General features: G+C 43.6%; 1 protein-coding gene across 1 annotated transcript; it reads left to right on the forward strand.

The window, feature by feature from the left end:
- The first annotated feature begins 6,927 nt into the window (after positions 1–6,927).
- On the forward strand, positions 6,928–15,554 carry notum1a (notum, palmitoleoyl-protein carboxylesterase a). Its single transcript, XM_050069703.1, has 12 exons — positions 6,928–6,974; positions 7,162–7,565; positions 10,422–10,474; positions 10,581–10,676; positions 11,013–11,073; positions 11,157–11,215; positions 11,313–11,415; positions 11,518–11,709; positions 11,823–11,920; positions 12,038–12,185; positions 12,273–12,320; positions 12,439–15,554. The coding sequence occupies exons 2-12, from the start codon at positions 7,237–7,239 to the stop codon at positions 12,740–12,742; spliced, it is 1,491 nt and encodes a 496-aa protein (XP_049925660.1). The 5' UTR covers positions 6,928–6,974; positions 7,162–7,236; the 3' UTR covers positions 12,743–15,554.
- Positions 15,555–15,616: the final 62 nt, after the last annotated feature.

Here is a 15,616-nt window from a genome sequence, read left to right on the forward strand (position 1 = left end):
TCCAAGCACATTACTGCAAGTGTTTACGTTACATCGCCTACACCGCTACATGTAGCTTCATGCTAATGTCAGGGAAACAGGCAGTCTTGGTTGCTAGTTTTGTTAATTTCTTCCAGATTTCGTATCAGCTACCTGGTGAAATATGTCCACTTGTGAAGATTTTGTCTTACTGGTGATTTGTCATGGTAGAAAGTGCCACTATTCTCTGTTTCTCTGTTTGTCATTCCCCTGGCTGCAATGACAGGGCAGTGATGCTGAGATGAGGAAGACCCTTATGCGCTGACCAATCAGAGCAGACTGGACTTATTTGGGACAGGGGCTTAAAGAGACAGACAGTGAAACAAAGCCTCTTTGATGAGCCCTGTCTCAGTCCGAAGTCGTTGAAATCCCTCACTTGGGCAGTGACTTGCAGTGTCAGAAACCAACGAAAAAAAGGCGTTCTTTAACGTCCTAATGATACACGGCCAATTGCTGTTATAGTTTAACGGCTCGTGGTGGTGTCAGGGGGAAATGTGGCAGGACAATAACCAAAGGTAAGGTGGCGAAAGTCCGAGGGGTGGTGAATGGGTCCAACAAAGACCGACTTTCACCTGAGAGAGCTGTGTTGGTGTCCCGTAAGATTCTAAAGCCAAACCCTCTTCGTTTTTCCTAAACTCAACCATGTGTGTTTGTTGTTGAAGGAAAAAAAAAAAAGTAAATTTGTGATGTTGTACCGATGGAGTGCATTTATTTTGGAAGAGACTGTACGTAAACGTTAAATTTCCTGTGAAAACTCTTGAAAGAAGACAATGCATGTAACGGGCAGAACTTGACACAGTGTCCCAGAACATCAGCAACCAATGCAAAAATAAAGCCAAAAACATCTCGATTGCCCCCTGGTTGCTGGCTGGAGGTTTTTGTCATAAACCCCGCCCCCTCCAGGTTAGCAAGTGGGACATGGGCCAAACTGAAAGAATCAAGTACACGTCATGGTTTCTGTCATTTTAGATAGTTTTTATCACGCTGCTATTTACTAAAGTGTTTGATTTTCTGATAAGTTTGGTTTTCCGAAGTTATTTGAAGCTATGATGGGGGGGGCGGGTTGACATCATGATTGACATGTATGCATGCCAATTAGTGTGCTCATGATTAACAGTGCTGATCAAGGCTGGTTGGACAGGTGTATGGGCGGGTACTTAATCTTTTTACTGCACAGACTCTGGTTCCAAATGACATCACCAGATCAAGATGGCAGCAGCTGTATCCAGAATATTTTGGCTTCATTTTCATGGAAGTAAGTAGAGACCCATCCTTCATCTTTATTAAACAGTCTATGTCCAGCACAGACACTATGAGAAAAATAAAATGTTTTTTGAACATTTAAGCATGCAAACATGTTCTAGTCGAAACCCAAAATGCAAGTATGAATCTAAAAATGAGCATAATAGGTCCCCTTAAAGGCAAATATATCAAAGTATTTACAGTTAGTGTACTGTTAGCGTTGAATATAAATACTGTCTGTATGCCACACAAGCTTATGTGTGCCTCAGATGTGTGTTTCTTTTATTTTGAGACTAAGGGTGTAAAGGCGTGGGATGATGATTTCAGATTCCTGGGAGAAAATTCCCAGGCCTGGAAGAGCCTGTGGAAAGTAATCAAGTAGCATAGTGATGTCATTCTGATGAAAGGCAGCCTGTCAGACAGTTGGCGACGATGGGTGCTCTTTGGCATGGGCCACAGCCCGCTATACACCAAAATATGACATCAAAGCAGGTACCAGGCCAGGCCAAGAGGCTGGCACTGATCATTGTCTTCTTTGATTACAGTAGCTTCATCTTCTTGCTGAGAGGATAAAAGAAAACGGCTGCTTGGTGTTAAGAGAGTGTCAAAAATAATGAGGCACATACCATGCGCTAATGGTGTCCCAGTGGCTCCGTGGATGGAAGCGCATACCATGTACTTACAACATTATGGGCCGTGTTCCCGGACAGGGATTAAGCCTAGTCCAAGACTATGGCACTTTTCAGCGGATATTTCCAGTGAATCTTGCCTTTAGTCTAGGTCTAGTCTTAATCCCTGTCTGACAAACTGGCACCAAGAGTTCCGACCAAACATCAGATTTACGCCGCATGTCAGCAACTCTTTCTTCTTTGGATCTGTGTACTTCATAAAACAGAAATCTTTTAAAAAAATAAAGGTAATCCTCGACTCTTCTGACGTAGATACTTTAAGGCCTACAGTTTCAAATACAGCTCTCACATAATTGAATAATGACCGTGTTTTACAGCAGGGTGTGGACTTCAAAAGAATTTCCCCATAGAGACTACCAGGTTAAAGGACAGAAAATGAATCATGTGTTGTGGCTCTACTGTCATGACCTGTAATAAGGGCTTTTCCATGTCCTTTGGCAAATCTGCGGCATAAATAAACATTTCCGAGACAAAAGGGCCTGATTCTCCTTCTGTCTCGCTGGAGATGGGAATAAGCGCAGGGGAAGGAGGTCTGCCGCCTCTCTGATGATAATAATAGCAGGTTTCGAATGGTAATTGGTCTCTGCTCCCTCCTCTGTCGCTACCTGGCAGAGGGCATTGCAAGGGGTGATTCAGGATCGAGGCATGAATGGAAAACTCCTCCGCACCATTACCTCCAAGATGGCCACTTCCACCTCACTCATCCTCCTTTACGACAACACATTCATACACACACGCAGGCAAACATGCATGTACCCCCATCCTGACACACACAAACATCCATCTTGCTTAGTGTGAATGACGTGACATAACTGTTTACAGGCAACAGCAGCTATTTTGTGACCATCATTCAGATGAAAGATCAACAACAAACAGCTGACCTGTCAGCTGAACTATTTGATTACCCCTCGGTGCCAGAGAGACCCCTAATGCAAGCTGTCCTATCTTGAAAGAGTTCATTTTTATCAAACAGGGCATCATCTGTAACCAATAGACGGCCTCCTCTTACGAAATGAGAGCCTGCTCGACAGATGTCTCCTGCCTCTCTTACTCTCTCTTACTCCCCATTTACATCCACATCTTAGATGGCACCTCTTGACTTAAGTCAGTATCAAGGTTGTTTACCGATTCTCTGGGTAATATCAGGAACATGTGGTGGGCGCACATGAAAGGAACTCAACTGTGTGTTAACACCCAAAACCTCTGTACATGTTTGTTTTGGGTTTTAAACAATAGTTTCAACATGAAATTAGGGGGACCTGCATCCGGAGGTTTGCCTCAAGGTGACACAGAACAGAAGCTGAAGTGTTTGCACAGGGGTGGATAGCCTGAAACGTCAAAGCTCTCTAACATTACAGTCAGATCAACTCGTTAATGAAGCTGTCATTAAAATGATGCAGGGAAAAATCTGGATGTTTGCACGAATAATCTTTGCAATATTTTGTTTTCTTTTTGATCACAGTGCAGTGACTCTACTCCTAAGATGACAAGCAATAAACAAAATGTCAAAGTCTGGTGTGTTTTCTTGAGAAACCAGCAGAGGAATGTTAGCCGCAGGAGAAATTACTACAATATACACAAAAACCTCTGAAGGTTTCAACAACTTTCCAACTAATTCACAACACCTGAGTCGTATTCCATACATTTCCAGTTCCCTTTTTGTCCCGGCTTTTAGCAGATTTCCACACTTAAACACTTTGTGGCATAATACCACTAAGTCTCAGGCTTTGCTGTTGTGACCTTCATGGGATTTAGTGCTGCGGTTGAGTCCCACAATCCCTAACCTGATATCATATGTTTTATGCTGGTGCTGACTGGAGCTAGCGCTCCGCATAGGAGAGGGTGGCAATTTAAGGGAATTTAAAGAAACTCTTCTATGAAATATAAAAGTTTTATAGATGGTGATCTCTCCTTTGTTCTTCCAATGAGGACCTCCACCTGTTTCTGATGATGTGAGCCAGAGCCTGTCGCTTTCAAGAGGCTGATCCCTCCTGATCTCTTTGATGTAACCTGACCTAACAGTTCCAACTAGCAGGATTTGATGATCACGGATGGACCCTCGACAACAGCATGTGCAAATCAAAACTAACAGGCATGGGGAGACGGACGATGGGGATGTGTGAGCAGAACTGGCAGGCTGCGCAGAAAGAGAGAGCGCTCACAGAGCTATGATGTGTCTAAACGCCAGGCAGGCAACGGTCACATGATCAATGCTGCCAGCCCAGACTTAAGCAGTAAAACCTGTGGATCTGTGAGGGCACATGCAACTGATCGGAGATGAAAGACAGGCTTTGACTTTCACAGGAGGCCTGGAGTCGGGGTGGGGGCTACGGGGGCACTTCTGAGGGACTGCCATCAGAACAGCTGGGTCATTTTCAAATGACCTAATTCTAGGATTAATCCATTCGGACTTGCATGGTTAAATTTGTGTCTCTGCTCCACACACACGATGGGAGGCAAAGAAAAAGGGAGAGAGAATTTCCAGCGAAAGCCAGAAAGGCTTAGCACTTGGAGTTCAAACAAGGTGCACACAGTAGAGAACAAACCACTGTGCACCAACAGTAGCAAACTTAACCAGCGATTCTGCCTCGTACCGTCGGCTAAATTTAACACAGAATCTACACAGTAAGATCACTCTAAGCGCGAGCATCTGTGGCTCACTCTCTTGGGTCAGAGGACGTTTCGACACACCGCCGGCCGGGGCATCTCTTCATGGTAGCGTGTGTGTCAGAGGCCAGCGTCCATCTGCGAGTGATTTAAGGGTTACATTTTTGGGGATGACGTGTGATAAAACAGGGAGGTATGGGTCAAAGTGACTAGACTCAATCTGTGACAGAGCCTCTCCTCCTGGGCCCTACCACATGTTTTAATCTATACAAGCATCTGTTTGAAGTTCCCAATGAATACCATCAGTCCTGCTGGTGACTTCATATCCATCTTACCTGGCTCAGAACGGCTCCGACACCCTTTAGGCACACTGATGAAGCATCGGGCGAGAGGTTCTTTTCCTGAGAGGATACGAGGCAGATTTAGGTGTTATGTTGTGCTCGAGATGAACGCGGGCATCTTCTAAAATCTCCAAATCCATCTTCTGAAATATTTTTACAGACAAAGAGTAAGAGTCCTGACACACCGAACTGACAGACGGCTGTTCAATGTTGGGCCATTGCTGAGCATCTGTCGCCATAGTTTTTGCTGTCTGTCCCGCACCATTGGCCCTTGTTGGCTTTTCTTTCGGGTTTTTTTAAAATCGATTCAGCATGGTAAACCTGCGCTGGAGATGGCGGAGCCTGTCGGTGGGTGCAATTGCTCTGACTGGCAGTTCAGCTCTGTGTACGAAAAGAGAAACGAGTTGCGAAAGCGCGAAACAAGCTTGTTATATTGGGCAAGATTATTTTTTCTAGCCACTGAGTCACAGCAGTATCATTTGTTCTTTCAACAATGGCTTGTGTTGTTAAAGTGCTAACTGGCTAACTAGCATCTTGAATAAATCTTGTCAGTCTTCCATTCCCCTTTTTTAATGACAAACGCAGACTACTGCCACCTGCTGGTGTGGAGGTGTTTCCTCTCACACAGGCCCAGGACAAAATGCTGTGGTTGGCCATTGGCTGTGTTCTTTGCGGTGTGTTCAAGTGCAACTTTTTGGCATTGACACAGGCAACGTGAGGCAACACGACAGTTGGCCTTCATCGCTGCTAGTTCTTTGATGTCAGTTTAGTGAGTCTGGCCTTAAGGTGTCACACTGAACTTCGACCACAATGACGGTGTCATTTTCACAAAAACTACATCTGATGATCTGAAGAAAGACTCTCGGTGTCTCAATTTACGACCCCTAAGCTCTCTCCAATCTTACTGCCAAAGCTGAAATACACTGTCAATACGCTACCTGAGTCTGTGTTTTGATCAGCCACAGTTGTATGGACATGACAACAAGTTGAGAGTAACTCCCTTAAGCTGCTCTAGAGTAAGAACTTTGTTGGTTTTATATATGTACAGGTAGACTATCTGTGCCCAGTGCCTTAAAACTAAACTGAATTACAACTGTTTCACATGGGAGGAAGGAGCTCAATCACAGACAAAAGCCACCATGAAGTGTCACCTTGATGAGTAATCACTGTTATTCTTATGTAATCGCTGCGGGCTACACTTTAACTTAAATGTGTCCTTAAAATGAGAGGTTGTTCGAGGGAGGCCTACCTCAACCGTAACGAGGCATTCCTGTGTTAAAAAGCTGGCTTCCCATCAGGATGCTCTGCTCGACTTAAAATATACAGTAGACCAGGAAAGTTTGGAAGAGACTGAAGTGGGAGGGAGGAGGCGAGGCGAAGAGGGGGAGAAAGAGTGATGGTTGCTTTGATCTTTGGAGGCCCCGTCTGGATTAAAAAAAAAAAAAAAAAAAAAAAGTGTCCAAGTCGCTTTTTCTAAACCTTAAGAAAACAAGAGCAACTCAACTACTCAGAACTGAAAGTGCTTCTTAAAGTAAGTTTTTTTTTTTTTGTGGGGTGGAGGTTTCTGAATAATGCCATGCTTTAATTTGCCTTAAAAAATAAGTGGAATTATATAAATGAAAAATAATTTGTTTCCCTTGTTTAAGCAGGTAAAATCTGGTGAGATTGATTTTTATTTTCCTGGCCAAATATTGCTGGAACTCTTTGCACCAGTTTTGATTGTGTTCTGTTTTTTCCCCACTTGATTTTCAGGCAAGTGTGTAACAAGATGCGTATTCTCACTTCATAAATTTGTGGTGGAATGGGAAATGGGCATTTCAAGGCCAATAAAAGCCACCACATCAAATAAAACATCGCGGATCAAAAGAACCAACGCATGGACATTTTTTCCCTCTATAAATTAAAAAGGGGGGTAGGCTAGTCTGCCACGCTTGATCATGCCCTGAGTCCTGCCCCGCTCCTGCGATTGGCTGGACGGACACACAAGGGGGGAAAGTTTGAATAAAATACAAGAGCATGGCACGAGTGTTGTCGTTCAAGCTTGTACGCTTGGTCCAGCAGCGTTTGAGTTGTGAAGGTACATGGGCAAACACTTGCAGGCGCACTCCGAAAGTTTAAAATATATCCAGAGAACTCGGCGTATGACTGTGATTGATCTAAAGGGACTTTTAATTTAGTTAACCTTAAATGTAAGCGTTTCTGGGAACGGATGATAAGAGTTGTGGCGTCTTTTAAACCGTGCGTAATTGTCGTTTCTTCCTCAGCTCCATCAGTGAAAGTTTGCGCTTCCCTGACGAGGCTTTGCATTTGGAGAACGGACAATCTAACACCGGAATAAGATGACAGCGATCAGAATGGTTTCATCAGTGCTGGTGCTGGTGCTGATGCAGTCCGGAGCTCTTTGCGCACGGAGGTTCCGGGGTGGCCGCAACCCACAACCACGCCGCTCACCACCTCCTCCCACATACCGGGCGGATCGGGGAGACACCACGGAGAGCTTCCCTCTGGATTTCACCGCCGTGGAGGAGAACATGGATAACTTCATGACACAAGTGAAGAACCTTGCGCAGTCCCTCTACCCGTGCTCGGCGCAGAAGCTCGACTACGACATGAAGCTGAACTTTTTGGAGAATACATCAGTCACCTGCAACGATGGGAGTCCCGCGGGGTATGTACCAAGTGACAATACACATGTAGAGTGTTATAAATCGTGATTGAATCACAAGCAGGTCAGGGCAGGGTCAGCTGTGCAGCCTGGAGCTATAGCAGGAATTGTTATTTTGCTTGAGCAGGGCGCACCCCGTCCTGCTGGTCATCCTGCTACCCGAAGTAACCCACATGTATCTGGCCTGGGGACAGCAAGGCTCCTCTCAGTGGAGCGTGCGCGCAAAAGACAACTTCTCCTTATTTTGGCTGATTCCAAATTGGTTTTAGATCCCTAAAAATGCTGAACAAGAAACAGAAATATATACATAAATGAAAAAAAAGAAAAAATGTGGGGATTTTCAAAAGAGAGCAATGTCCTAGGACAGAATGACGGGATGAGATAAACAGCTGCTTTGCGTCAGCGAAGCGTGAAATTTGCGGATAGCCACATGGCCTATGCTTCATTTCCTTTGCTTCAAATTAGAATGCAGGATTTGTTCTGCAGAAAGTTTAGATTTAAGTTTTCAGACCCCCGCCCATCTCTCTGTGCCTGTCTCTCTCTGATGATTGCGCCCAGTGCGCACACTGATGAATTATGATTTTACAGCCCTTTGACAGTGTGTTTTCCTCACTATAAAACGTGTACACATTCCTGCACATTGCTTTTTATAGCTTGCTACAGTAAAATCATTTTTCATAAACAATACATCACTACATTTATTTGCATTGATATCTAATGTTGACACTGTTGTTAAGCGGAAATCCATTTGGCAGTAAGAAAGCCTGCATGATTTCTCTGCTAAAGCGGGATAAGCCATGGCACTAAAAGCATATTAATATCAGACAGATCCACTACCTCTTATATTTTATAATACACAATACTCAGTCATATAGACTCTCTTTTATGTTCCATTTTGTTGCAGGGAGTCAAACTGAGTACTGTAAGTTAAACTGACTTCTAGCAGGTGTGCATGGATCAAATAAAAAGCGCTTGTACAATATGTAATATTTTCTTGAAATGGTAATTGTCTTTCAAAGCCATGGCAAATAAAGGACAGTGGATCTGACTGTGTCTCAAACTGTCAACACAATATTTTGTATCACAAACACAACCAAAGAACAACATTTAACTTGCATGACCCCATAATTTACTGGTAATATAGGAAAACTATTGAAAAGCAGAATTATATAAATGCTTTACTGTTGATGTTGCCTGTTCCTTAACAAGAGGCTTTGATGTTTGTGAATAAGAACTTATGTGGGACCAGTTCAGTGATGACCAGACATGTCTGAAATGGCTTTTTCTATACATGTCTCTTTATGGATTTACTATCCCGTCTAATTCCTGTAAAACCCCAAAGTGCCCGGTGGAGAGAGCTGTCTGTTAGTGCGGTAAAGCTCTTTAGAGACGCAGGGGACAGTTACTGGCAGATGGCCGTCTCATTTACTGCTGTGGCTGTTGTCAGTTGAGATGCTAATCCATAAGCTACAAACAGTATTTTCCAGAGAAGACGGTAACAGTCACAGTTAGATGCAATGAGTAAAATCATTCACTAGACGGGGAAGGTGGAACTGCGTGATTCATCTTCTGGAGTTGCACTTGTTAGAGTGAGTGGGTTGATGCAGCGCCTTTTTCCCCTCTTGGCTTGCTCAGCTTGCCAAGCCCGCCTTCACTTTGTTGTTTGGAAGTAGTAAGTAGAGTGCACCGTCCTCAGCCTACATCATTGACTGTGGCTCGCAATAATAGTACAAGACATTAGCTGCAGCCAAAGTGTGATTCACAGTCTGAGCAAACAGCTCAGAGCCTCAGCCAAGTCTGTTTTCTTTAAAGTCACTGAAGTGTTTTTGGCAATCCCTTGAGTTTAGTCATTGGTAAAGTCGGGTGGATACTGATTGAATATTAAAAAAAAAAAGCTCTCAGCATCACAGAAGCACATTTGTAGCATCCTGATTTTGTGGCTAAAGCTACTTAACACACCAGAAAGTTCTTTGATTTTTCTCTGGCATCAGTATTAAATAAAAATCCTGTTGATGATGCGTCTGACATGAGTGCATCCAGCAGCATGGGTGAATCTTGATAGCATTGCCCTCTTCTGGGCTGACAACATACAGCACACATCTCTAGCTGAGCTTCTTTTTAAAGTTGTAGCCGAGCACGTACAGATAAATCCCTTTATCGTACCACGGGTGCATTTAAGGAGCATTATCTTGGACATACGTGGGATGAAAAAGGCAAACTGTGTGTTGCCAGCCAAATGTGATATCTCGTATCATATCATTTCTATGGGCAAGAGCCTTGATTTTATCCATGTCATGTATGTTGTGAGCTGATGATGATGACCTCAGAGTGAGACGATGATGGTACATGACCTACTCTTGCTGCATTAAACATGACGAACACCATCTACTGGCATCGGCAGTACGAACAGGATAGGGGACAAGATGATGTTTATCTCCTGTTTAATCACTATATCAGTTTCCCAAGTGCAGACTGTACACACAACCTCATTGTTCTCTCCTGTGCGCTCACTGAATTTATGTCAGCGTGATTTTATTTCTGCCGTTGTCTGTCACCTTTTAAGAGATAGAAATCAACACAGTGGCGAGACGTCCTTATTTAGTTTAAAGCGACGATGTCGTATGTGTTTATATTTCATGCCTGGATACCGTCACTGGTGGTAGAAACAGTGAGGGTATTATTTTTCAGTGTTTATCTCGTCTTTCTGAAGAAAGTGCACCATATCACAATTGTGGAATGTGTGTTGTTTGGATACATTGTTATGCAGGCGGTGTTGAATAAACCATATTCCCATAGATTCAAGCATTACGGATGTGTCTGCTATGATGTGCTGATTTGATATTCTTCGGTCTCTTGCAGGTACTACCTGAAAGAATCTCGAGGCAGCAGAAGGTGGTTGATATTCTTAGAGGGTCAGTATTCATTTGAGTAATTTCATTATGTTTCTTCTTTCATAATTGTAGACAATTTATGTGATAAATTCTCCATGTTTTGTTTTCTGTGTGTATCTGTGTCCAGGCGGCTGGTACTGCTTCAACAAGGAGAACTGCGACAGCCGATACGAGACCATGAGGAGATTGATGAGCTCATCCAAGTGGCCCCAAACTAAAACAGGTCAGCTGGTCTGTATAGCTCACTACGCTCCCATAAGCACCACTGTTACTCCACCTGTGGCCCGTAGCACAGCCTGACCCCCTAACATGGTGAAAAAAGTAGCCAGATCCCACTGTAATGTCTCAGTAATTAAAAGGATAGGATGTATCTGTCACCCCGTCATAATGTAGCCGCGTTGCGCGGCTACCTGGCGCCCGCTTTTGTAGGAACCGAGACGCCTCCCTCTCTCATTGCAGTGTAATAACTGTAATCCATGTGGTAATGATGATGAGGAAGAAGAGGATGTGTCTGGGAGTGCCAGGATGGCTAATGATACATGTCGATCTGTCTCTGCAGGCACGGGGATCCTGTCTCCGCTGCCTGAGGAGAACCCTCACTGGTGGAACGCCAACATGGTGTAAGTTGACTCATGTTTGTGTGTTTATTGGAGCTCAATTTTTAATCACGACTGCAAATTTAAATTTCATGATGGTTGTGCAGGTTCGTCCCGTACTGCTCCAGCGATGTGTGGAGCGGAGCTACAGCCAAAACAGAGCAAAGTAAGACATCACTGAATTATCAAAACAAACAGTCACGTGTGATCTTCTGTAAGAAATGTGTCATTCTACAGTGCTGCTCTCTTTGTGTTATGCTTAGGTGGATATGCCTTTATGGGCTCGCTGATTATTCAGGAGGTTGTGAAGGACCTGCTGAACAAAGGTCTGGACAACGCAAAAGTTCTGCTATTAGCAGGAAGCAGGTAGACAATTTTGCTTGTGACTTCAAATTTAAGATATTCTGCATTTTATTAATATTCCCGTATATATGTCTTAATGAGAATATTTTATATTTATGCATGCAGTGCGGGTGGTACTGGGGTCCTTCTGAACGTGGACAATGTGGCGGAGCTGCTGGAGGGACTGGGGCACACTGGGATACAAGTGCGAGGCCTATCCGATTCTGGCTGGTTCCTGGACAATAAGCAGTACCACTGCACGGACTGTGTGGATGCTGTCAGCTGTGCCCCCACGGAGACCATCAAGAGAGGCATCAAGTATGGGAGCCAGGGATTATGATCATTAAATAGACGAGATGTTTTGTGAGATAGACTTATTTTAGCATGGTGGCGGCTAACCTAACATCTGTCCTTTTCACCTGCCCCATCAGGTACTGGGGAGGTGTGGTACCAGAGAGGTGCAAGAAGACCCATGAAGGAGAGGAGTGGAACTGTTTCTTTGGATATAGAGTCTTCCCATCGATAAAAAGTGAGTTTGGGGACTCACTCTGTACATGCTAATGTTAGTGGGCTTCATCAACATATCAGTGCAAGCCTAAAACGTCTGTGTGCCACATATTAATCTTCTTCCATTCTCCCTGTGCAGGCCCTGTGTTTGTCGTCCAGTGGCTGTTTGACGAGGCCCAGTTAACAGTGGACAACATCCAGCTAACAGGCCAGCCTGTGCAGGAAGGCCAGTGGCGCTACATCCAAAACCTGGGCATTGAGCTGAGGAACACACTCAAAGACGTCCCGTAAGGCCGTGTTTCTGCATTTTAGGAAGAGAATTGATTAAAGCGTGGTTTCAGATTTATTCATTTGGATTTTTTTTCTATTTCCAGGGCTATGTTTGCTCCAGCGTGTCTATCACATGAAGTTATCACCAGAAAGTGAGTATGATTTAATTTCAACCCCATTTTCCAGTGTGTTAATATCAGGGGACGCTCAGCTTTGTGTGTCAGACTTTCTTCCTGTGAGCTGACAGCGCCCTCTTGTGTTGTATTCTAGTTACTGGATTGACGTGCAGGTTAAAGGCACCTCCTTGCCCCGAGCTCTGCACTGCTGGGACCGCAGCCTCAACGACAACAGGAACAACAAGGCCCCGCCCAAAGGCTGCCCCGTACATTTGATTGACAGCTGCCCGTGGCCACACTGCAACCCCACCTGTCCCACCATCCGAGACCAGTTCACGGGACAAGAGATGAACGTCATTCAGTTCCTCATGCACATGGGCTTTGACGTGCAGAAGATGGCCCAGCAGCAGGGCATGGACCCCAGCAAGCTACTGGGCATGCTCAGCAGTGGCAGCTAAAAAGGACACACGTACACACAGTATCAACAAGCTAAGCCCGAGCAGGGCTGGCTGGTCTCTCCGGCCAGTCTCCTATGCCTGATACCTCCAACTCCACCTTCACAACCCATTCTACCTATAGTCGATTCCCCTTTGACCTCCTGTTTACTTTAGTCCGAGCCTCAGTCAAAGACAGGGGCTTAGATTTCTCCCACAATCCCTTCCCTCGCAACTGGTGACAAGTACAAGGGCGCAACACACCGCCACGACAAGGCACAACTCTCTGCTACTCTCCATTTAAATTATCTTTTGCTTTGTAAAAGAAAAAAATATCACGAATGTAATCCAGTTTTAAGGATGCTCATTGATGTTTTTTAATATTATTTTCATCCTTCCATATAGATTATATTCAGTCATTGTTAAGAAAAGAAAGAAAACGCCACAATGACGTAAGAATGCTGTCTTTGTTAAGTAGTCACTATAGAGTATATAAGGGTATAATGTTTTACAATTTCTCATCATACATAAACCTACATCAAGGCAGAAACAGGGACATACGTCATAGGGTGAGAAAGGCACTGGATCAGACAGGAAATTTTGTATTTATCTCAAAAACAATGGCAATAACGATAGAGAGACAACTGACACCAAAACACCTCTCATTAGCTTGTGGTATAAGACCAGGTTGGATTTAACATGCATCTTGGGTGATCTGATGACAAGTGGACAGTTTGTCTGTTCACACCTGGTATTAGAACGCGTCTCCACTTGCGTCTCAAGTGACCACTTGGGATTGGATCTGTCTTTCTTGCTCTTTATGCAAATGAACACATATATCATTTTCCATTTGCAAAGACAGAATGTTTTTAACCAGTTGGAGGACTATGTTGCTATAGGCACACTCACAGCTTATTTAAAATTAGTAAAATCATATTTCATTGTAGAGATGAGTGCAGTATATTGATTTGCTTCGCCCCTTCTTGCTTGAGACATGAGACAAGTGCATCCCACAGTCCCCCTGCCTCTCAGAGACAACTGCTGCAGGAGTGTGAGCTCTGTGCCGGGGACAGCTGGTGAGCAATTTGGAAAAATAAGGGTTTCACAACATAGTCAATCCGTTTCCAATGTCACTTTAAATTGAATGGGAGCGTTTAACAGCTGTGTTAGCTTGTGCTAACCAGGCAGATGTTGAACTGACCACTCGTCAGAAGGACAGTGGCTCCAGAGGGGAGTCAGATAAGCAAGGACAAGAGTTCAGTAGGTGGTCCTAAATGTGGCTCAGGACACATTGGCGTACACTGCTGAAAGCATACAGTATGTCCAGACCACCTCTGAATGTAGTCTGTGGACGCAGGTGGCATATTCAAAATTGTACTTAGAGCTTTCCACATGTGATCTGATCTACCAAGACGCATGTTAATACCAGGTGTAAACAAGGCCTTAGTTAGGCCAATAAAAGTTGCCAAAAAGATATAGTGAAAATGACAAAAGACAAACAATGCTAAGAAAAAGGATATTATTGATTACTGATGATTGATTATCATGGGTTTAGAGAAAAGATTATAGTAACCTAAATGGCGTATTTTCAGATTAGATAGCTGTAAAGATGCCACGATGCCTGGTTTGGTCATTTCCTGTGCTAAACAGGTAGACATTGAACTGACCACTCGTCAGAAGGACAGTGGCTCCAGGGCAGCAGCAACAGACAGGTGATATCTGGAGGGGAGTCAGATAAGCAAGGACGAGAGCTGAGTAGGTGGTCCGTAATATGGCCCGGGACGCATTAGTGTATACTGCTGAAAGCACATGGCCATATGCAGACCAGACCCCCTCCGAATGTGGTCTAAGGACGCGATGGGAGCATTCAAAACTGTTTTTAGAGCTGTCCACTTGTGATCCAATCTACAAAGACGCATGTTAATACCAGGTGTAAACAGAGCCTTAGTTAGGCGACTGGAAATAAAGCCGCAAATGGACAATATTCCTAATAAAAGTAACCAAAAAATAGTGAAAATGACAAAAGACAGACAATGCTCAGAAAACGGATATTGTAGTGATTATCACGGGTTAAGAGAAAAGATTACAGTAACCCATACCTGACAGTGTTGACATCTAAATGGCGTATTTTCAGTTTAGATAGCTGTAAAGATGCCACAATGCCTGGTTTAGTCGTTTCCTCAAGCTGATTGTGGTGCTAAAGCGGACTGAAAAAATACTTTAATGGTCTTTGAGTAGCTATACACACACCACAGTGCCATTACATCTAGTCTATACCTCTTTGTCACGGGCCGCATCATCACAAGAGGACTGTTCAAACCCGAAACATCGGGCACACACTCATGCTAGGTCAGTAGTTCAGCAATCCTCGGATCAATGCAATGAACATTTAAAGGGAGACAAATATCGTGTATTGTATATTTTTTTGAGTATTTGTATAGGTTCTTTCAAGTGTTCACTATTGTAACTCCCTTCTTATATTTCATAATAGAGATCACTTTTTAATATAATGACAATGTTGTATGTAATGATGTCTTTATAAATGATGTTTTTAAAGGACCTCTATTTCACATCACACCAGAGAAGGAAAAGGTATTACTAATTGTAATTTTATTCTGTAACATATTTTTTAACAGAAAAAAAAAAACTCAAGCTACATTGGTAATTTACATATTTATTTTGTTATGTAAATCATATTTATAAGTGCTATTTTCACAGAGAAGTGATTCTTTGTAAATTGTAAATACATTGCTGTTTTTTCTCTTTGTGTTGATTGCATGTCTTTGTATCAGACCTGAAAGAAAAGACACATTACATATACTACAAGGTGAATATTGCTGCGCAGTCTTGTTGTTATTATTGTTATTAATGGCAGTGATAGAAAAGGTATCAGTGGTA

The sequence above is a fragment of the Epinephelus moara genome, chromosome 18, assembly GCF_006386435.1.
Source record: "Epinephelus moara isolate mb chromosome 18, YSFRI_EMoa_1.0, whole genome shotgun sequence".
NCBI classification, from domain to species: domain Eukaryota; kingdom Metazoa; phylum Chordata; class Actinopteri; order Perciformes; family Serranidae; genus Epinephelus; species Epinephelus moara.

Excerpts from the sequence above, each read along its gene's own strand:
- notum1a (XM_050069703.1), top strand. The coding sequence starts at position 7,237 with ATGACAGCGATCAGAATGGTTTCATCAGTGCTGGTGCTGGTGCTGATG. Across the intron at positions 11,216-11,312 it reads TACAGCCAAAACAGAGCAAA|GTGGATATGCCTTTATGGGC; the intron begins GTAAGACATCAC and ends TGTTATGCTTAG. Across the intron at positions 11,921-12,037 it reads AGTCTTCCCATCGATAAAAA|GCCCTGTGTTTGTCGTCCAG; the intron begins GTGAGTTTGGGG and ends CTCCCTGTGCAG.